The sequence below is a fragment of the Tyto alba genome, unplaced genomic scaffold (genome assembly GCF_018691265.1).
Source record: "Tyto alba isolate M040663 unplaced genomic scaffold, T.alba_DEE_v4.0 Super-Scaffold_40, whole genome shotgun sequence".
In the NCBI taxonomy this organism is placed as follows: domain Eukaryota; kingdom Metazoa; phylum Chordata; class Aves; order Strigiformes; family Tytonidae; genus Tyto; species Tyto alba.
Window position 1 is genome coordinate 21,320,080 of NW_024881316.1, and position 24,633 is coordinate 21,344,712.

The window sequence follows — 24,633 nt, forward strand, 5'->3', positions numbered from 1 at the left end:
ACATAAAGTCATGGATTTTTTAGTGAGTATTTTTCTTTTTTCTGCAAACCTAACACATTATGTTTAATATTGGCTATTCTCAAATATAAAACCTGTGTCCATATGAGTAAAAGCCACATTGCATGTTTCTGTGCCTCAGCATGTTATGGATGAATCTCCATAGTGAAAACTAACCCCAACAAGATATCTGTTGGACTATGAGAACTGTCATATCTGAACGGTGATGGAAATAATTGATTAAATTCTGAAGGCACAGGCCAGCATTTGTTTGCAATGAGAACATGAAATCTAAAATAATTGTAAGAGAAATCTGTTGCTAGCATTAGTCATTAATAAATTTTAAGAGCACTAAATTTTCATCAAAATATTGTATTTTTACAAATGTGTTTTTTAAAATGATCAATATCAAAAGCAGTGATGATTATGAATTTATTAGCAAAGCTACCATTTTATGAAATGGCCATGTATAAAGACATGCAGTGCAAATAAGTAGTAGTCCCATTTAAGATTATTTTCCTTGTGGTCACGAATTACAGTAAGTGCAGTTAGAATTGTAAATATGCAGCATGTCTAGATACCAGTCATATTTTAAGCTGGAGCCTGCACTGGATGGAAATGTAAGCTTGTCTTTAATATGGGTGTGCTATTGTAATAAGATGAAAATTGTATTTTTTCAGCATATTTATTAAATGCACTTAATATTCACAGATAGAGAAATATTACAATGTAAGATAGAGCTCATTACAGCTCATCAAATTTTGCTTGTGCTAGCTCTTTTAAATATGATTTTTTCTGCTAGTTTAATTAAATTATTATTTAAAAGGTTGGAGAGATAAACAAATTTAAAATGTTCTTTGTTTCTCCTCTAATCCTTGCTTAAAATTTAAATAAAAGAAATTCTGCTTTATCCTTGATATCAGATAATATATCATTTATAACAACTTAGGGTGCAAAAGAATATAAAGAGGTTTAGAAGGACAAATAAATATACTGGTCATCATTTTTAACATGTCAAACTGTTTAGGGAAGGATATATGGATAAAAATAGAGACTAGGTATGCTTCTGAAAATCCATAATGCTATCTCAACTTCTGTAGATATCTAGTACTTAGTATTAAGTTATTTATCCTAACATTTCACATTTTGCAGTGCTTAGCACAAAACTATAGGCTTTATAACTTACTTAACAAGAGTAGAATAGGAACCCTCCTTTTTTTTAATAAAGTAACACATAAGAATATGGTAGTTAATGATTCTAATATGTTTCAGTAATAGATTTCGGTGATTTTTAAATAGTGTTTTTATCAGAATGATTCAGTTGTAACACTGTTTAGAAATTAGACTTTTTATTGTATTTTTTTTCCACTTCTTAATCCATGTTTCATACCTTTTTTTCACCTTAGTCTTTCAAGTTGTGTATTATAATTGTTCATCCGATTAATATCAATATCAATAATTGTATTGTAAACCTCATGGCACATACTCCCAGAACATGTATCTTTGCTATGAGTTAGGCAATCCAAAGTTGAGCTATGACAGAGATATTAACTAATATTGGAGCAAGCCATGTTGTCCTGGGTTGAGTGAATGGTGGAGTTTTTGGTGGCAGGGGAGGGGGCTATCGGGGCGGCCCCCTGTGAGAAGCTTCTCAAAGCTCCCCCAGCTCTACATCAGCTCCACTTCTGTTTGTAAAATTGAGACAATCAGCTGCGCCTCTGCGATAATGTATTTAAGAAGGGACGTGGTGATGGGCAGTCGGACTGGTGAGGAGGAGTTGCTGCAGCTGCATGAACACCAAGGTCAGTGGAGGAACGGAGGAAGAAAGGAGGGGGGAGGTGTGCCGGAGCAGAGACCCCCCTGTATCCTGTGGTGAGACGGCAGGACGTCACCCCCCTGCCACCCATGAAGATCTACGGTGGAGCAGACATTGATTTATGGCCTGTGGCTTCTGCTTACCTGATCAAGGTTCTGTGCCCGAAGAAGGCCGGGGTCTCATGGGAAAAGGTAGACCCGCTGCTGTAATTCAGTGCTGGGAGGATTGCAGCATGTGGGGGTGTCCCACGCTGGAGCAGCTCGGGAAGGGCTGCAGCCGTGGGAGGGAATCCAGTTGGAGAAAGTTAGTGACCCATGACGGAGCAGTGTGGGGAGCGCTGCAGCCCATGGGAGGAACTCACGTTGGAGAAAGTTTGTGGAGGACTGTCTCCTGTGATAGGGGGACCACGATGGAGCAGGGGGAACAAGTTCCGGACACTCCCCTCACCGAAGATGAAGGAAAAAAGCTGTCATGGTTTAGGCCTGGTTGGCAGCCAACCACAATGCAGCAGCTCTCTCTCCCTTCCCCTCCGGCAATGAGAAGGGACAGAGAGCCAGTCTTGGGGTCTGAGATAGGACTGGGATGGGGAGAAAATTCCCCTTTATGGTCATGAGCAAAAGGCAGACTCATTAGGGGAAGAAAAAAAAGAATATACATTTATTACAGACACTAACAACACATAACAGAGTAGGACAGTGAGAAGCATTACCACATCTTGAGAACACCTTCCCCCCACCCCTCCCTTCTTCCCAGGCTCAGTTCTGCTCCCGATATCTCTACCTCCTCCCCCAGTGGCACGAGGGCAGGGAATGGGGGGTGCAGTCAGCGCTGCCACTTCCCTTATCTAAACCACGACACATGTATGTCTTTCTGACTAGGAAAAACAGGGCCATTTGAAGATTTTCTTCATGTCTCAGAAGTCAATTTTTCTTTCACTTATGGAGCAATGCTATTAATACATTCACTGTTTTCATATCCTGTGAAAAACATGTAAATAACTAGTTACCAGAATGCTGAAAGGTAATGTAGTTACTAGGAGTTCACTCTTTATAGATCTTGTTTTAGCTTGGTTTTCTTTAGTAAAAGCTAAAGTAAGGGTTAAACCAACTGAAGATGAACAGGCATCCTCTTTTTTTTTTTTTTTAATAATATATATTTTTTTAAAAAAGTTTTCTTATTTAGGATATAAATGCAAACACACTTGCATAATGAAAAAAATAAGTCATAATGAGAACTAGGAACAATCTAATTTTGTTAGTGAATATCTATGGTTATATAAATGGTTAAATCAATAATAATTTAAAAGTGAACCCTTAAAGTAGAAACTCAGAAAAGACCCTTAAATTAACAAAAAAAGGCTGCATAAAGTTAGGAACTGAATATGGTTTAGGGCAATTGCAAATATGATTTCACAGATGCTTATATTTTTATGTTCACATTTATTTCACAAGGTTAAATGAACTGGTGTTATCACTAACAAAATTATGTTTCATGAAGGTTTTCTGTAGGAAAAAGCCCTGCTTACAACAGAACAGAATTTTGTGATTAAAAGTTTTCTGCAGAGGCAAAAAGACCATAATTTTTCAGGTGGAAAAAAAAGCCCAAACAACTCAAAGGCAAACCTCAAGTTCCTTGCTGGAGTGCATCTCCCATTATGTGTCAGTGATAATTGGTCTTATGAAATGCTCATTCTGCTCATTCTGCTTGGCCTTAATGGAAAAAGAGTTGCACCACAAGAAACATGGTCTCACAGAAGAACTTGGAATACGCAGAACAAAAGAAGATTTCTACACTTACATTTGTGTGTTTCTATTTCCAGGAAAGGTATTTTTTATCCTTTCTGTACCTTAAAAACTGTAGCACCCCCCAAAAATGCCCCAACACCATAATATCTTTAAAAATTAAGTTACTTCCATTGAAACTTTGCTCTGTACATGGGAAAACTACCTGGAGCATATATCTGTATGGTAAAAATTCTGCTCAACCTACACATGCAAAGTACAGGCTTGAAGATTTACCGTGTTCATAATTCAGATCCTTGTTTGTGTGATGAACCTTTTTCATTGTAGTTTCTATTTGCCAGATGTTCAGATGCCATTTTCCAGTAAAGTAACATTGATTAGGGCTTAAGGAAATGATTAATTCTTCATTTACAGTTCTGGGGAATGGAAAATATGCAAATGGTCTTAAATAACACTTTCTTACCACTCACACAGTTAATTGGATAAAGATAAGTTAATGTATATATATCATTCTGGGTATTTATACAGGAGATTTTAAAAAATTACAGTTTCTGACCCTATGTATAGCTGGTAAAACCCACTCTTCATATAAATACCATGCCATATATTGTACAAGGGAAAGCTATGTACAAGGAATAATTATGGTGATAGTTATACATTTATTGTGTTCTTTAGGGGACAAACAAAAGATGATTTGGAGGAACTCAAAGGTACCATTTATTTTAATCTGTCTGCAATGGATAGTAATACATAATTACAATAAATAAAGGGGAATAAATACATAAATAGGTATAAAATCCTATTCCTCCAGTCTCTTGCTTGATTCACTGCATACTTTTCACTGTGGAGCTCCCTGTCATTTTATGTTGTTCAGTGCACACTAAGCCCTGGCTGACAATCCCACCTCTCTCAACCTTTCCTCATATGAGGGATGATCCAATCTGTTAAATCATGTTATTGGCCCTTCACTGGACTCTTTCCAGTAGCTCCATCTCTCTCTTGTACTGAGGAGTCCAGACCTGGACCCAGCACCCCAGGTATGGCCTCTCCAGTGCTGAGCAGAGGGGAAGGATCACCTCTCTCAGCCTGCTGGCAGCACTCCTCCTAATGCAGCCCAGGACACCATTAGCCTTATTTGCTGCAAGGGTGCATTACTGGTTTGTGTCCAACTTGGTGTCCACCAGGACCCCAAAGGTCCTTCTCTGCAAAGTCTTATGTCTATCACTACCTTTTTTATCTACCTATACTTATATATAATTTACTGTAACATGGCACCTTCAGTTACTGTAGATCTACAGAGATTAAAAAATATATTAGATTTTTTATTTACTTATACTGCAGCTATATAGGATATATATATAATGTTTTGTGCTTGATGTGACAATTCTCATGTGATGAGAAATCTGCAAAGCATAGAATTTCAGTAGCTGATTGATAGATGTTTTTAGTGAGACCAGAAAAAATACTGCTGTTTTCTAAACAAAACTGTTGGCAGCCTCTTTCACTTCTAATTTTGTAATCCATTTTGGGAAGATTTTTTTGGAAGTAAGTCATTATCTCACATTCCCAATTTATGTGAGAACCTAAACTGACAATAGAACAGTTTTTAAGAAGTGTCTAATAGTTACTTGTGTGTATGGATTAATAGTCCCCACTTTTGGATTTTGTGTTTGTAGCACAAAATCTTTTTTTTTTTTTTTAATTCTAACACTTGTATTCATGGCACTGATAAGTATGCAGAGAATTGAGTAAATCTCAGAAAAACTTTCCAAGTTTTTTAAGATAAATTAAATAACTCATTTGGGTGTGGCTGTGATGTAATAGAAAACATTAACATGTGGGCTAGTAACATAATTTGTCTCAAATATATTTTCTTTTTTCTTTCCCTGGTACAATTCTCAGAAAATTATTTTCTCTTTCCAAGTTCATCTCTCAGTATCATATTTAAAAAATACAAAATATTTTAACAAAATCTTTCTGTCTCTTATATTAAGAATTGCTTTACTGTCACTTGAAATATTTCCTGCTTCTTGGGCTCATGCTGCTAGTTTTCTTCTCTCTTCAGAGAAAATATTTTGCAGTTCTTGAGCCTGAGTTCAGGAGTACAGAGCAGTAACAGTAGACTACCAATTAAGGGGGATTTTTGTCTTTTTTGACAGATGGAGTCCACAGGTTGCAAGTTGTATTTAGTTGCATGCAATAGCCTTATTTATGTAAAACACAAAGGACAAATTGTTACTTTTTTTTTTTTGACTAGAATACATAGTTAACTGATCAGTATATATTAAGCTAATCTTGAATGTCCAACCTAATTTCATACAATTATTTTTCTGTTGTCTTATTTTGCCCTGTAACTAAGTTACTGACATTTCATATTTGTCAAAATGCCCTATCTTAATTCAGAAAGATACCCTTCAATTTTATTTTCTGACTTTTAAAATTTATCTCAGCAGGTTTGGAAAATCCACGTTACAGAAATCATGGGTGTGTCCCAAGCAAGTATAGAAACTGTGTTAGTTAATATGAGCACAAAACAAATAAAATGCAGTTGAGAAATACACACATCACAAATATGCTCTGTATAGATTGAGTGGCATAAAAGTTGATCTGACCAGCTATAGTAAAATATACATGTAAATAATTTCATTTTAATTACTGGAATCAGTGGAGCTGTTCTACTCTATGTGACACATCAGGATGATCATACTGATCTTGACTTTAAACCATTAACTTCCTTTCTTTCATATTCTGTTATCTCTGTTCCAGTAAAATACTCTAAGCTTTTAATTTGGCAGTAGAGGGTAAGAGTATCATTACAGAAGTGTCTGTGTTCCCAGTATGCATTTCCTTTGGAGTTCTGATGTTTAACTTGTATTTTTAAACTATATTAAGAAATTAAGTAATTTCTCTTTACTGTTAATGTAAAAGTTCATAGCACACATCCCTTTGACATACAATTGTCTCTGTTGGTTTCCAAAGTGCAGATTCAGTAACAAAACAGCTAAAATACAGCAATATGATTTGCAGGCTTTAAGCACGTGTAGATGCCACAGTGCTCGTATGTTACACATTTGATCATTGTACAATGGCAGTTTATTTACGCACTCAGCCTTTAAAAAAACTCCTAAAATTTCTTTGCTGTCTGATAATGGCTTCCAATTTACATGGATTTTAATAGGCTTTAAAATCTACCCTGAAAGCTGTTGCAAGGTTTGGCAAGTAATTAAATAATTCACATTATTCATGCTTACTATTAAAGTGTTTCCTAACTTTTGGTAGAAAGAAGACTTGTTAGAAGCAAGCATGTTACAAAGGAAGCAATTAAAACTTCTGCTGAATGACCATGTTTGCACTGTTGCCCCCTTTCTAATTAATAATCAGTTCAGCAAATGTTCATCTTTCATGACATAAGCAGGAATGAGATACTTTATGCTTTTCACTTCTGTAAGTCTATGTCAAACACCGCAGTGCATGCAGACACTGGATAACTTTGAAGCTGGATATAATACTGGAGTGTGGTTACAACTTGATATAATAGCTTTGCAGTGTGATGAATAATGCCCTATAATATATGTCATTTTGAGGTAGATATACACACTTCTGAAGTTTTATTCAGTTTAATCAGTCAGAAATTTAGCACTCATAACACCTGATCATTAGTATATTTAATGTGATCACCAGATGACTAGAAGGCTTGTATTTATGCTATCTGAATTACTACCTAATACACCCTGTATTCTATCTAACACACTGCATTGGAGACAGTATTTCTTATCTCACGAATTGTCTAGTACTGCTTAATTTAGATATTGATGCACAATTTCATATGAAAGGGGTTAAGTAAATTGGATAGTTATAAAATACTGAGAATTGCCATAATAATTTTATATTGAGTCCTGTTTGGACTGCATGCTGAACAGTACAACTCAGAGGATTGTAAATACTTGTGTTTTGAGAACATCAATGTAATATCTAAGCAAAGTTGTTTTGTAGGAAAGGTAGTACCTTTTATTAGAAAAACTTGAAGGAGGGAGGAAGAGGTAGTAAAGGATTTGAGGTACACAAGTTGATTATGCAAAAAGGTAGACAATAAGTAATGTTGCATACCTACCTCATATCCTCTTTTTTCATCATATTAGTAGGTCAAATTATTAATGTATTTATAAAAATGTCAACTTTTGAAATGCTGAAGCACCTATTAGAAGACCAAAAAATGGACAACGATCAGTAATAACACCTGTTGTAATTGTATCAAAAATATAAAAAATAACAGTTTATTTATTTTACTTAATACATTGCAGACATACCAATGTGTTTGCTTGCCTGGATGGGAAGGAACATTTTGTGAAAATGAATCAAATGAATGTAATTCAGAACCTTGTAAAAACAATGCCACCTGCATGGATCTTTTCAACAGCTATCGGTAAGCATTGCATCTTCTCACTATATGATTATGTTCCATGAATGACAGACTTATGTGTCCAGTTATTAATTTATTTCTCAGCTTGAGAAATTGAATGTTATTACACAAATGAGCAAACAACCTGTGTCATGGATACACTGATTCACTGCACTTTCATTTGAAGTCAGCAGACATAATTAATTTTAGATGGAAAATTTAAAAAATTAATCAATTCAAAACACTTAGCAAGTAATCTTATCTGGAACTGTATTTTATCAAAGAAAATATAGGATATCTTTATGTCATATATGCCTTGTAAGCACAAGAGATACTTTAAGAGTAAAAGTAGTAGGAGTGGAAATAGTTGTACAGTACCAGAGGAAGAGCTTATATCATTGCTGCCACCTTGTGGCTTAAAATGACAACAAAATAGTAATTTAACTAAAATTTACAGTCACACTGAGAGAAAGCATGAGGATCTGACACTAACCATATTATTTTTAAATTAAACCCCAATCTTTATTTTATGCATTTAAAAATTATTTTCTTTCAGTATTATAAGGACAAGGACTCTGTGAACAACCTGGCAGTCAGCTTCTGTTGTCACCAGGGTTTACCTATATTATAATGTCAATACTAGAACAATCCTGTATATGAATGTAAATTCTTAGTAGATACTGATATAGCTGCATAAAGAACACAGTAGAATAACTGTATACACTACACAGTCTAGTTGTTGTACAGTGATTATAATCCTGATAATATAGAAAATAATCAGAAAGAAAACCTTCCATAGCTGAAAACAAACAATTCCACAAATACCCAAAGATAAATTTAACTAAGTTTAAAAATATATATAATATAATATAATATAATATAATATAATATAATATAATATAATATAATATAATATAATATAATATAATATAATATAATATAATATAATAAATATAATATAATAATATAATATAATATAATATAATATAATATAATATAATATAATATAATATAATATAATATAATATAATATAATATATAATAATATAATATAATATAATATAATATAATATAATATAATATAATATAATATAATATAATATAATATAATATAATATATAATAAATATAATATGTAATACAATATATACAATATAATTTTTTTGCATTAGTTTATGTTCAGAATTTAACTGACATACTTTACATTATCCTAGAACTGCATTTTTATATCATATTAGATATCCTATTTTGGTAAAACATTTTCAGTCCAAAAACAGAAAAAGAAGAGCCTAGAGAGGTTGAGAAAATCTGTTAAAATTATTTTAATTACTTTTTTTTCAGCTTTTTAAGTCTGTAGGGACATAATTTGTTAAAGAGTTTTTTTCATTTTGCAGTACTTATTTTTGTGAAGTTTGTATTTATTTGCAATCTACTAACAAAAAAAATATAACTGCATACTGTTTATGTCTGATTATTTGTTTTATTATGGCAGTTTGAATTCTTGCATGATAAAATAGATTGTATAGGCAAATGTATGGTTTCAGCATTCTTAAGGTGCATGAATATTTTGCAACCATGTATCATTACCTGTCCCTACATTTTACTTATTTTTTCAGTCTCAGGAAGCATTACCTTTATTGCAGAAGGTAACATGGATTCTCCTGATTTTGTTCATAGATGGGTCAACTATATATGAGCAAATCCAAGGAATCCCTATTGTTTAATGAGAAAAAAAATGCTCAAAAAGTACTTATTTTTGGATTTGGCAAATAGTGAACTGTTGCAGAAAATGTTTACAAGGGAATTGGATTGAACAGTAATCACCACACATATTTTTCCTCAGAGTTATTTGTCCTAGTTGACATAACAGAGCAGGCAAATTAGATGTATTATTGAAACATCATATACAAGGGTCATGATAAATCAAACAAAAACAACTTCAGAGATACCTGTAGTTGAAACTGGGAGTTTAAGACTTGGCAATCACAAGGAAAATTAGTCTAGACCAATGTTTTTGTTGTATATTCTAAAGCAATTTCATTTCAATCATTAGAGTTCTTCTAGTTTATACTCACAGATTTTAAAAGACATTCTGCTTTTTTTTTTTTTCACAATTACTCTTACTTAGTAAAGTGTTGGTTTCTATTACCTTTTTTAACACTTTTCTCTTAAAAACTATAGCAACATGACAAAGTGTTGATCTAGTTGTAGCTAAGCAATGGCAGTGACTAATATCTGATTCTGAGGACATCCAGCCATGTCTTTAAAATTAAACAGAGCCTTTGAAACTGGATAACTGGATTCCAACTGCCTAATAGAAAAGATCACTGGCATTCTTGAGCTGTGCAAAAGTATTGTTTTGGACAAGAACTAGTTGGTCTGGATCAAAGCCAAGCCATGAACTGCTTTGAGAATACAACAATGATAGACAATGCATTTTCTTTGCCTGTAGTTGTGTTCTGGCACTGTTTATTTTCCTGGTGTAAGCATAGCTGTTGGCAATAATATTCAGAATTTTCTGAATGTCTCTGAATCTGGACCCACCACTACTGGTACTTGATACCACTACTAGCTTAAATTAATGTAAAGGACTGATAACATAGCTTTCTCTTATGCCTTTGATAATACTCATTAGTTTCCTTTTTCTTATATAATTCTAAATTCACCTGAAAGTATCAGTTCTTGAAAAACTAGGTAATTTAATGTGCAACAGTATAAAAAATATCTTTTTCTATACAAAAAGAAAACCAAGATATGAATATAATGCAGAAGGAAGCATTTTTGTGCCAGGTTTCAAATATGTAATAATGAGAATAATAATACAAACTATAACTATTAATTTAAAATTTCTCATTTATTTAACTTGTGTACTCATTTTTGCACCTTGATATGAAAACTTGCTGCTAAAACTGAAGTATACCAGAACTGAGTGCTTTTCTATACAGATTCCATTATAGGAAAATAAATTACATGTTGACGGAAAAAAAAAAAAAAAAAAACAAAACCACAACAACACAAAAAAAACCACCTCAATTGCGTATTTTTATTTTAAAAAATCAGGATGCGGTTTAGATTAAGAAAGATACTGAATCAACAGTTAAGCTTGAATTCTTAAATGTGAATAATTTGTTACATATTTCATCATAGAATCATCAAATCCTGGAATGGTTTTGGGTTGGAAGGGACACCTTACACTAGATGATGCTGCTCAAAGTCCCATCCAACCTGGCCTTGAACATTTCCATGGAGGGACCATCTACAACTTCTCTGGGCAACCTGTTCCAGTGTCTCACCACCCTCACAACAAAGAATCTCTTCCTTACATCTAATCTAAATCTACCCTCTTGCAGTTGAAAACCATTCCCCCTTACCTGTTACAACCCAGACTGGCAGACCAGGGCGCCGTAAATGTTTCATGATCCCCTCAGGTTAAATTAAGGTGAAATGACACCAAATGACCAGTTAATATGTTTTATTTGTGGTAGAAGCAACTTAAACTTGGAAAGCATAGTAAGTGATGTGGGCTCTTATTGATAAATCTATGAGACAGAAAAGAAGTAAAAGGAAAGGAAGAGAAAGAAAGATTGTCAAAGAAACCAGACCACCACTCCAGGTTCCAGTATTGTCTCAGGTCCGGTAATCTTGGTGATGGGTGCGCACCCAGCAACATTCTCTGGTGTCTTTTAAATTCATCTTATCATCTGAACTGTATACTAGACAAAGAGAGTCAGATATTCCACAAATTCATTTGCATGAGAGGCAAGGAAAAAGTGGAGTATGGGTTCTACACATGCATTGTGGGAGGATGGGTTGCATTAATTCATTTATCCAGTTGAGTCAGTGGCCATGGTCTCCCCCTGACACCTTTACTTTTCCCCCAGTTTTTAGGTTTTGGGCAATTATCCAGCTTTTGGCTCCATCTGGTGCCAGATACTTCTCTCTTATTAGTCTTCTAGATTTTCTTTAAGGATATAATCGTTGGTAAGGCGTACATCATTTATCAAGCTCCTAAATTAAAGTGTAGGCATTAACCTGAACATATGGCTTTACTCAGTCTACATGTCCCCTCTTTGAGGTTCATCTAGGGAGCTTGGCAATACAAATGCAAGGGAGTGGAACCGTGAACCCTTTCATGCACTCTGCGCTTCCCTAGGCACATAGTTTGTTCCTTAGACTAACCACAAAGGCCACAACTTGTCCTTGAGGCTTTCTGCATCGAGGAATATTTGAGACATTAACCTCTTCGGTTCCTCACAAGGCCCCAGAGCTGGACACAGCTCTGAGGTCTCAAGAGAGTGGAGTAAAGGGGAAGAATCACCTCCCTCAACCTGCTGGTCACACTTGATGCAGCCCACAGTACTTTTGGCTTTCTGGGCTGCCAGCACACATTGCTGGGTCATGTTGAACTACTCACCAGCCAACACCCCCAAGTCCTTCTCAGCGTGGCTGCTTTCAAGCAACTCATTGACCAGCCTATATTTGTGCTTAGGATTGCCCCAACCCATGTGCAGGACCCTGCACTTGGCCTTGTTGAACTTTATGAGGTTTGCACAGGCCCACCTCTCAAGCCTGTCAAGGTCCCTCTGGATGGTATCCCTTCCTTCCAGCATGTCAACCGTAGCATACAGCTTGATGTCATTGGCTACCTTGCTGAGGGTGCACTCAGTCCCTTTGTCCATGTCACCAACAAATATGTTAATTCCTTTTTCATTCCAGTTAAATTTTGTTCAGCTGATAAACTAAGAAATTTATTTTCTTCCTTTCTCACTTGTCAGTTTGGGACATGACACAACAAAGAAATTAATTTAGAGTAGTTTCATACATATATTTCCAGTAGGCTGTGAACCTCACTAATTCTCATGATAGCAAAATCTCTTGAATAATGTCTCTGAATAGTTATAGACAGATGCATCTATTATAAGCTGAATTCCCTATTTCTTCTCTATCCTATTGTATCATCTCTCCTGATACTTCTGAGGTTTTGCCCTAATCACATCAAACACTAATTAAAGCCCTTGTGTCTTACAGGGAAGACACACTTTCAGAGAAAACTTACAGGGAAACTTTAAGGGAAAATCTCTTCAACTTCCCACAAAATAGTAGGCAACATAGTTTTATGGATGAACCAATGTTTCTAACGATGTAGAATAGTTTGTAACTTGCCCATAATCATTATGATGTTAAAACCTGGAGAGTTAACCAAGTGTCTTTCCAAAGTAAAATTCATGCTATTTGACATTTTGTCAGTATTCATTGTTGAGGTTGTTATAAAGATGGCATGTTGTTGCTGGTTTGTTTTTTGTTTTTTGTTTTGTTTTTTTTTTTTTTTTTATAACATATCAATGGACTTGTCCATACTAAACATTAAATTAGACTTATTTAAGTGTATTTCCTTCTGCTAGCTATTGATTTTATATTTTTATAACAGTTGCAGTGTTTGCTTCAGTAGAGAAAAATTATCCTTTATCAGCAGTTAAATCCAACCACTAAGGTACCATTTTATAATCTCTGTTTAAAGTGAAGTCCAGTTCTATTTTTATACCTACAGTTTATACTTTTTATTCGTTACATTTTTTTTTTTTTAACATTTTCCTTTTTAAAAAAAACTTAAAAAAAATACAGAATAGTCATCTTTACAGTATCTTGATTCACTGATTGGGACTCATGTTAACTCTGTTAGTCAGTCTGACATTGCCAGTCCTTAGCACCAGAGGACTATCCAGAATCTCTACTTACTATGACTATACTATAAAGTATAAATTCCTTTCATTGTAACTTCATTAAAGATAAGTTTGCTGCAAATGAATATATAGATGCATATATCAGTTAAGAAATTAGTGATCTCTGTGATGGGAATATTTAAAAAGGCTGACAAACCATTTAAGTTCCAAACTTCAGAATGATTCTTCACTGGATTGCTGATATTCATTAACATTACACATTGCCAAAGGTTAATTCTTAATTGTTGTTAATTATTATCACTGCATGTACAACACCATTAGTCCTTACCATTAGTAAATTTAAAAACTAATATTAGATTTATTTAACAATTTATATGTATTTGTATATTTATTTATCATTTATTTTTATATAATCATGCAATACTGTGGAACTAATGACATTTAGTTAGCACTGCTGACTCTGGCTGTTGATGGTTCTTAGTTGCTTAGGTCAAGGTAGTCAGTCCTTAGAGTGATTCAGTGAGGAAAACAGCATCCACCGTGGTCTGTCTTCTTTTTTCTCTATCTTTCCTCACTTATCATCAATGTTTTATGCTTCCTGTCTCCTTCTCCAAAAGAAAAGTGTGATCTTATCTGCCCTTGATATCTTACTTTTGGAATCAGGACCCCTTGTTTCACTTATTTTTGCAGAGACAAACATCTTTCCTGCCTGCTCATTCTTATCCTTTAGATTTTAGTTCTGGCATAAGTTTTTTACATCCTATTTGTGCAGCTATATCACAGGTCTCCATCTGCCCCTTCACAGTTATGGATATTACTTATATATTTAGGACTAGTTGTATTACAAAATACTACAAGTGATGTTACAGTATTATTAAATATTTATTCATTTTCTCCAGTTATGCTATTTTAGTGTGCTTATATTTGGTATTAATATTAGATATGGTTCCTTTAGTCTGCTTCTAAGCACACTTTTTTGGATGCAGTGGTCCTCTTTGGCTACATATGACATAGATCTGAGTTTTATATAACATTATGACTGGGTCACAAGTAGGTACTCAGTAAAAAAATGTAGATAGTATTGTAATTTTATTTGTATGCTTCTATTATAGGAGCTAGCTTTTTCTTTTCAGAATTGACTCTGGCACTCTTTCCCACTAACTTTGCAAAGAAAAAAGCTGGTAAATGCCAATGTCACCTTTAAATATGAAGGTTAAGTTCCTTAAGGATTTGCAAGAAATTATGGATAATGTGCAAAAATGTTGTTTGTATTTAAATGGTCTTCATTTAAACTCTTCTGTTGTTTATCCTGTCCTTTAAGAGGCCTTGGTTTTCCTACCTCCGTTTAGACTGCATTTGAAGTAGTAAGTAGTCTTTGTAATAGAGGGTCTTTTGGGTAATTTCAGAACTCAGCTCAAACTGTGCTGGTCTTCCTTAGCAATGTTTCTTCAATTAGTAATCATGCTACTATCATCTTTCTTCATCTTTACTTAGATAATAATTTATGCCAGTTGACTATTTGGGTAACCATACAGTCAACCGGAGTTAGACTTATTCTGTATTCTTCCTGTTACATTCTCAGTCCATTCCCAAATACAACATCTTGCACTTCAGTTCCCTTCTTTGCCTTTTAGCATTTGAAGCCACATCTTCTTGTCAGAATAAAAAATAGTTTTTCATTAGTGTAACTGTTATCTACCTGTGCTGAGTTCTTAAAAAAGTACCAGTCTTATGTTATTAGAATGTAATCAGTGTTATGCATACCACGAACTTTAATTATAGTACTGTTACAGAAAAGCAGCATACTGTTTTGCGTTTTGCTCTTTTTTTTTTTTTTTTTTTTTTTTTTTTCCTTTCTGGAGAGGGTTTATTTGGAAAAGGAAAGTTAAAAACAGCCTCTGCATTTTCTCAGAACTATGCAAGAATTGTTCTGTGCTAAGTTGTTTAAGCAGGTCTTTCCTAAACTAGGGATGGGTGAATAACTTAAAGATCCATAAGTAAACGCATGCGTATTTATGCAGTATATTTTTAAGATATGCTTATTTCTAAATGAATTAATTTTAAATTATTGTGGAATTCAAAAGTAAATTGTGATACGATTATGATTTGAATGCTGAGTTCAATCTGCCTTCTGTTTTTACTGGCACTCCTTTAAACTACTGCTATACTCTTTCTTACTTTTTCTCCCCCAGAAGCAATAAACAGCTTTTCCCACAGATGGGGACCAGCTTGGCATTTAATGGTCCCAGATGCCAAACTCTGGAACATTTTTTTTTCAAGCAGCATCTGGCTTATTAGCTGGCATTTCTTCGGGGCCAGCTCTTCCTCTCTTGCCTCAGAGACATTTCCCAAAACATTTGTCTGATGTGCTTATAAGTTATCTTTAGTCCTGACAATAAGGGTTTTTTTACATCCTAGTACCAAGTTATGTATATGGCTTTTACTCAAAACCGTCTTCAAAAGATTACATGGACAGTCAGGAGATTTACTAATGAATCAGCTAAAGAAATTTGTGAAAGCGCAAACAAGTGTTTCCTCCAAAGATAACAACTGTTTTATAGTCTCATCTCTGGTAATACTTCTAAGAACTGGAAATGTGTAGTGTGCTGCTTGTTCTACTGCAGTGTATGAGATCAGCTTTAAGGTTTTTGTTGCCTTAGGCAAATAACAAAATATTGCTGTGCATCTCAGTAACATAAACTAAAAAGTCACTGATATTTTGCAACCTTTAGAGCATATTTTGGCCAATATTCAACAGTTTTTTTCTGAAAGGACAGTGGCAGTTTTATTCAAAATCCCAATGAAACATGAAATTTAAAACAACACTCAGCAAGTACCTGGAAAATACCTCCCCTGAAACCAGCCCATCAACTTTTCCTTCCTGAACATTAGAATCGCTCTTCCTGGTTTATTTAATTATTAGGCAACATATTTTAAATAGATGTTTTATAATAACTTTTGGTTACAGACACCAAAAGAGACATGAGATGATCATTTGATGAACTCACAGATTAAATGGAGGGAGTACAAAACAGTTTCTAAAATAATGAAATACCTGAGGCATAGCTTTGAGAGTGCATGAAATGTGATATAAAAGTTATCCAAACTCATAATTGCTGAAGGTCAGTTAAATACTTTCAGAGTAAATAATGTACAAATACATGAACACAACTAAGAGATGAGCAGTTTGCACAGCAGTTTCTGGGCTCTGGCTTTAGATACATTAGATTTTCTGGGAACTACTTCTGGGGTCATCAGAGGACTGTTGTGAACAATTTGAGGATCTTCAGGGTGCCTGCTGCTCCTGGGAAGGGATATCTACAGGAGGCTGGGACTGCTAGTAAGTTGTAGCAGTTTCCCACAAGTTTTGTTGTCAACTTTTCTTGATTGATGGGGACTCTGAGCTTTTTGTTTCCAACTAACTCCTCATTAGGGACAGACAAGCATCGTTTCAGCAAATGCTAGAAAGAGTATATGTAACTACCAAGCCTAGAGCACAGTCCACAGAGGCAGTAGTGTAGACTGGCACCAGAAACTCTATTGAGGACACTGTGTACTTAGGTAGGAAGACACTAGAGAACGCTATGTCTGATCATCCACAGGAGCAACTACATCAGCACATTAGAGACTTCAAACCAGTCTGAGCTCCTCAGTGGGGATGCAGTTCTGCAGGCCTGGCACTGCAGAGATGTCTGGGGCCTCTTGCTGAGGCTGCAACCAGAGGATATAGCGTGCTTGCCTTCAGGAGGTACTTGTGTGCTGGAGGAGGATTTGTGCTGCCAAATAAATGAGCTGCATGAGGCAGTCAGCAGACTGCAGCTTCAGAGATTATGAGAACAGCATAATATTCTCCAAGATCTTACAGATACAGGAACATTAACCAAGTGGAGGAGGACCAGGCATTCTGTGCTTAGGAGGTTTGGAAATGGAGACTCCAGTGATGATTAAGGCTGGAATTTGTAACATCAACAACAGGATGAGGGCTCCTGTCCTAGATGCAGTTCTGCAACTACAGAGTAGGTTTAGTGACCTGGTAACAGAGGAGAGACCAGAAGCTCTGTCCAGTGAAGCATCCAAATCAGCTGAACCTGAGACATAAGGCAGCACAAGGAGGCAAGAATTAGTGTTTGTACTGGGAGACTCCCTGCTGCAGGACCCTGATAGGATAAATCGAGTCCTGAGGGAGCTGGCTGATGTCATTGTGAGACCACTCTCCATTACCTTTAAAAGATCTTGATTACTGGGAGAGGTTCCTGAGGATTGGAAGAGAGACAGAAAATGGAAATATAGCAAAGAATGGAAGGGAAAAAGGAGGAAAAATAAAGGACAGGAAATGGAAAATGTCACTGATATCTTAAAGAAAGTCAAGAAGGAGAATCTGGGAACCTGTTGACCAGTCAGCCTCATCCTAGTCCCTGGGAAGGTGATGGACCAAATAATCCTTGACACCATTTCCACACATGTGATGGAGAAGCTGATTGAGGACATGGATTTACAAAGAGGAAAGCATGCCTGACAATAGCATTCAATGAGATGACTGGCTTGACAGATAATAGAGAGCCGTGGATGTTGCTTATCTTAACTTTAGCAAGACTTTAGACACTATTTATCGTAACGTCCTCATAGACAAAATTGGTTGAACTGCCAGGCACAAAGACCAGCTGATGATTGGTGAGTGGTGGTGTACCCACAAGGTCAGTAAAGAAGGCCAGCATCATCCTGGGCTGCATTAGGAAGAACATCAACATCAGGTTGAGGGAGGTGATCCTTCCACTCTACTCATCACTTGTAATACACATCTGGAGTTCTGTGGCCTCTTCTGGGCTCCCTAGTACAAGAGAGGCATGGATAAACTAAAGAGAGTCCAGGAAAGGCCATTAAGGTGATCCAGGGACAGAAACACCACCATATGAAGAAACTCAGAAAGAGCTGAGACTGTTTAGCCTGGAGAAGAGAAGGCTTAGCAGGACCAATGTGTATAATACTGAGGAGGGGAAAAGGGATTGGGCACAGATAGAGAAGACACAACCAGACTCAGTGATGCCTAGTCAAAGGAGAAGAGGCAATAGACACAAACTGAAATACAGGAAAGTCCTTTTAAGTGTAAGAAAAATCTTATTTTACTGTTAAGGTGATTGAATGCTGGAACAGGTTTACCAGAAAGGTTGTGGAGTGTCCATCCTTGGAGACAGCCAAAATGCCAAAATGCAACTGGACAAGGTCCTGAGCAGCCTGATGTAGCTTACCCTTCTTTGAGCAGGGAGGTTGAACTAGAAGACTTCCAGAGGTCCCTTCCAATCTCAGTGATTTTGTGCATTTCTATTTCTTTCTGTGATCATCCAGAATTTTTGTATGTTTATATGCATAGATCCCTCAAAGTTTGGGCCTAAGTATGTGATTTTGACAGTAAAATTGGGCAAAAGTGTACATAAACATATACACCTGTTAGTCTGCACTCCAAATCTCTTTTAAATTCACTATACTCCTATGTTTATTGTATGTGAAATACATCCAATTTCATATTTGCAGTTTTTCAGTTCTGGTATGTATTTTTGGATTCTGACATTTTTAAATGACAATGTTCATATATGCCTATAAACTAAGATGTTTATCATACATGTAATTATTAAAGCTAAGAATAAAAATAGTGGACTACATGCATAAAAGTGGCATTCATTCAACAATTTCTGGTGGTAAGTTCTGTGTGGAAACATTTAAAAGATAAACATGAAGAAAAGGGCTAAAGAAGAAAGATTGAACTGTGTTTCTGTTGTGTTTCATTTCTCTGGTGACTGAAGTGAAAACGCAGAAAGAAAGCATGGAGGTAAACTTCCTTTTCATTTTTTCTTGCACAGATGATATGGGGTGGGATGGATGTGCCAGTTTCTCTAAGCATAGGTTGCCATAATTTGTAATGGGTTTGGAGAAGAAATACTGACACATCAATTCTCATCCCTGCACTGACAGGGTGTGGAGAATGATCAGACTGAATACCCTTTCCTTTTTGAGGAAAAGCTTTAGGGTAAATTCTTACAGACATTGAGGTACCTCTTGTCTTTTCTCAGACCTAAGCTCCTTGATTTCAAGGTCGCTGCTGAAGAGAAAATCCATGGAAAATTAGACATATGCTATTGGAAGGACACTATGATTTAGGGCCAAAGGAGAAATCTAGTAGTCATCTGCAAGGACCAATTTTAAAACTATACAAGCACACACTTTGCAGCCTGATGTGTGTATAAACAGGTGAATTCAGTACTCTGGTGCATAAAAGACATAAAAATTATTTGAATCTAAGGATGAGGGAAGATTAAAAATAGTGGTAGTCAAATAGTTTTGCAGAGGTGGAAGAATTTACTCTGCAGGAGTTTGTCAAAACTGGGTTAGAAAACCACATGGAGTTGCTTTTTTAAAAAAAAAGAACTATTCAACAAATTAATTCAGATTTTGCTCAAAAGCACTGTGGTGAAGGAAGAGGAGGTTTGAAAAAACAGTTTGGACCGTATGAGAATATTCCTATTCAAGTTTGAATATAAGATGCATTAGAAGAGATACATTAGAAGGCAGGTATACAAGCTAAAGTGCTGGATGAAAGAGTGGATAAAGATTAAGGAGAAGTGCAAGAGAGATAGAAAGTTGTGTGCTCATGAAATTTGGTCTAATAAACAAAAATTATAGAGCAAAAAAATGCCCTTCAATGCAAATGATAACAGCTAGCACTATTTCTTTTATTATTTTTTTAAAAAATTATTTATTTTAACATTACCTATCTATGGTTACCTTAAAGTGAATATGTAAGTTTTCATACTTGGCGTTTTCCTGCCTGACAGATCTTCAATGAAAGTCATCCCCCCATCCGGTTATATAGCAATTATATTAAAATTGAAATTTAATGGCTTGTCTTCTGTAGATACAGTTCTGAGCAATAACAAAAATGCTGCCACCACTAAGTATTCTTTGCAGAGGGTGGGTGTGAGAATTGAAACTAGAATGGATAGAAATAAGATAGGTAATGAACAAAGGAATCCCTGAAAAGGTTTTCAAGACAAACTTCACTACCTCATTATTTCTAATCCAAATCTGTTATAATGCTTCTGTTGCAGATGATTCATTATAGACTTGGTTTTGCTTGTTCTTTTGCCCTTCATTTAACAGTTTCCTATAAGCACATTCTCATTTTTTAATTCAGGAAGCCTTAGTAAATTAAGAAGTTTAAACAAACAAATAAACAAACAAACAAAATGGTGCTGACACTTTAAAAATGGCTCATTAGAAATGAATGGGAAAACCATCTGTCATTGTTAGATAAAGATTAGATATTTCATGCATCAAAAATGTCTAACATGCACAAAGGAAGAAAATCTAGAAAGGATTATGGGCATTGATATTGACATCACATCCTGTTGAACCATGGAGAATGGGTAATAAACACTTTCACATAAAAGAACAGGATGTAGATCCCCATTTGCTTTACTATAAAATCTGTATTTTTTTCCTTTGATTTGAAAGGTCAATAGTAAAACCTACATGTTTCATCGGTTTCATAGGTATTACTCCTTCTACTTACCTTCTTAAAGAAATTCTGTAGTGGTTAAGAGTCAAAATTTTTGTTAATGAATTGTGTCAGTTTTGATGTCAAGATATTACCTGTGTTTATTTTGTACTGAAGTAAATTTCCAGCCAAAACAAAAGCACAGTTTCATCTTCAATTATGAGGCATTTTATTTTGCAATAAAGACTTTTAGACAATAACAGTCACAATTTCCTTATTGCTAACAATATAAGTCTAATTTTCAGACAGCATGTTCTCTGTTTTGGGAGATAAGAGGAAGAAAATGATGCCTGACTATATATTTAGTTGTAGTGTAAGTGAATATGTTTTAGTTATGCCAAACAGTACAGACAGCATTGATTTGCATTGGTGGTGCTCAGATACCTTAGATGAGTAGATTATATTATTATCATTAGGGCATCGTGATGATAAAGATAACCTGTGAAAAAGAATTCTGCTAGATTATTAACAGAATAGAGTAAAATCTAGCATTTGTGAAACTGGCAGTATATTGCTTATAGCTAATGGAAGTAAAACGAAAGAGAGTTCTGTTCTGTTTTTTTGTTTGTTTTTCCATTTAAGATGTGGCAAAATAAATTAGTGTAATGCTTTTAAAAAATATATTTTCTTAAAAAAAGATTGTAATAGCAACTACAAAATTGGTTTTGGAGAGGAGTATAATTGTATGTTTAGAAAATATGTATTTGAAAATTATGAATTATTTAGCTAAAGCAGTTGCATCTTTGAAATGATCGCGTATTTTGATAGTTCAATATTAAATATATGTACACTTGTACAAATTATGTGAAATCGTTCTAGTTTAAGTAAACTGTACATAATACATAGTTAGAAAATCAACATCATCTTCCCCACCACTAGTTTCTATGGGTAATCATATTTTAGTTCTCTTTTTAGATTTGTCTGGGATTTAAACTATTGTGTTTTGTTAGATCAATATAAGTATTATAGGAAAGTTTATTAAACTGCAAGTACTACAGACAGTACACTATTAGAGGTCCTTTATAAAGCAGTGCTCACTCTTCAACAATAACAACCAGACGAATGCAGAATCTGTAATTATCATATTTGCTTCCGCCAAATGCCAGTTTGGATGTGTGAAAAAAAATCTATCACAGTTATAATAGGAAGTCTTTGTCTTTGAAGGTCACAAGTGGAGAAAAGGGAGCACAAATACAAAAGTCACACCTCTCTGTGAGCATCCATAAGTATTGTTATGTCTGTCTCTTAGGCTTGTTCATTCTCTTTCTGGAAGGGGCAGTCATAAAATGTTCATAGGTTTGTTCTATTGAAATAACTGAGACAGCCATAGTAGAAAGTTGGAATGTTTATATTACAGTATACATGACAGGTAACTTAAAATAATTTTTGTTGTTTGCATTTGTAGCTTTATATCAGAACAATAGTCCTTTTAAGGACAAAGTTATTTTTGAAATACTGGTTGCCAGAACATGACAAGTTGAATTTTGTTTTGTAACAGAATTGGTAGTAGGAAGTATATACCTCACCTTGTGACTGTAGTATTTGAACAGCATATATATATAAATATATATATATTTAACATAGAGAAAGACTCTCTGAGTTGAACTTAAAAGTGCTTACTTTTGCTCTTTTCCTATTGTTTATATGCTTGGAAGTTGTGGTACTCCTTTATAAAATATTTAATGGGTTTACTTAAATAATTCTTAGGCAAACTTCAAGGCCTGTGTTAGGTGATCTGCATAGAAATTAACATTATGAGAGTTGTTCACATGCTAAATGATTCATCAAATAAACTTTGATGTATAGTTGACTACTGCTGAGTGTTGAAAATGCTCGAATAGTGCTCTTAAAATCTATAAATGTTGGTACTTGTGGTTAAGTAATATCCCGATGACCTGATGCATTCTGCTATACTAAATACCACAGCTATCCATGGTTACCATTTGTTTACAGGCACCTAATTGGTTCTAGGCATTGAGTATTCAATGTGTTATATATTTGGAATGCAAAAAAAAAAAAAATTGGAAGATTATTTAAATGGAACATGAATCCGTTTGTTCAAAGACATGCTTTTTTATGCCACTACTTCCCTTCCTGGATTTGATAGTGCTTTGATATCAGACACACAGTTCATTCTGTGATATACCTCCCTAGAGCTTGAGTACCCCAAGGTAAAGATCAAGTGACAATCCTGAAAGTAGGTTAAAAAAGAGGCATAGTACATTGGAAAAAAAAAAAAGACATCTTGCTTAAATGACAAAAGTGTTTGCAGAGTTCAGAAACAGTCAGTAAGATGAGTGAGAGAAATGTTTCTTTGTCTCATCCATTCAAATCATTATGCAGAGGTCATTTGCATAAACTTCTGAATTGGTGTGCATTACATTCAACTATTTTTCATGTCAAATTTTCTAAATGTCTTAGTAACCTATCCTCAGGGTTAGATTTGTATTGCTCATGCTTCATAAAATTTCAGAGTTGTAGCATGCTATCTACCACTTCATGTTGCTGTGCTAATCATTGCTAGCAAAAATTAGCAATTGTAATTACATTTACTTGGTCTTCTTTTGTTGCCTGTAGTGGAAGGAACAGACCAGGAAAGATCTTCTTCACTCCCTTAGAGTAAAAGTATCTTCTGTTGTTAGCACTTAACCTGAAGAGTTCATTTTTCTTTTCTGTAATCAGTGTCATCTTGGTATAATAGGTGAAGAGCTCTGAGGTCAATTGACAGAACTACTGTTGCATTGCTAAACTTTCCAAATGTAACAAATGTCTCTCCTGCAGGGGCTGTTACCTGTTTGCAGGTAATAGCTCTTATTTTTTCAGTGCAGCATTCTTCTTTCTTTCACTTTTCTCAGGTCAAAGAGGACTTGTCTCAAAATCAATGTACTAAAACACAGTAAGAGTTACCTGTAACTCTCAGAAAATGTCAAAGCAATACAAACTAAAAAAAGGCATTGTTGTGGTTTAACCTGGCAGGCAGCTAAATACCACAGCTGTTTTCTCCCTCCACAGTGGGATGGGGGGAATCAGAAAAAAAAAAAAAAAAAAAAAAAAGATAAAACTTTTGGGTTGCAATAAAGACAGTTTAATAGGACAGAAAAGGTCAGTAAAATAATAACAATGATAAAAGAATATACAAAACAAGTGATGCACAATGCAATTGTTCACCATCTGCTAACCGATGCCCAGCCAGTACCCGAACAGCAGGCTACCACTCCCTGGACAACTTCCCCCCAGTTTTATTGTTCAGCATGATGTCTTATGGTATGGAAAATTCCTTTGGCCAGTTTGGGTCAGCTCTCCTGGCTGTGTCCCCTCCAGACTTGTTCTGTACCCCCAGACTCCGCTTGTAGGGCAGTAGGAGAAGCTGAAAAGTCCTTGACTTATGGTAAGCACTGCTCATCAACAACTAAAACGTCAATGTGTTATCAACTTTATTCTTATCCTACA

General features: G+C 35.1%; 1 protein-coding gene across 1 annotated transcript in view; it reads left to right on the forward strand.

The window, feature by feature from the left end:
- Positions 1–24,633, forward strand: part of EYS (eyes shut homolog) — a 1,055,438-nt gene that overhangs the window by 458,501 nt on the left and 572,304 nt on the right. Inside the window, exon 23 of the mRNA XM_033002767.2 lies at positions 7,857–7,978. Within this exon, the coding sequence (XP_032858658.1) occupies positions 7,857–7,978 (122 nt within the window). The remainder of the gene's footprint in view (positions 1–7,856; positions 7,979–24,633) is intronic.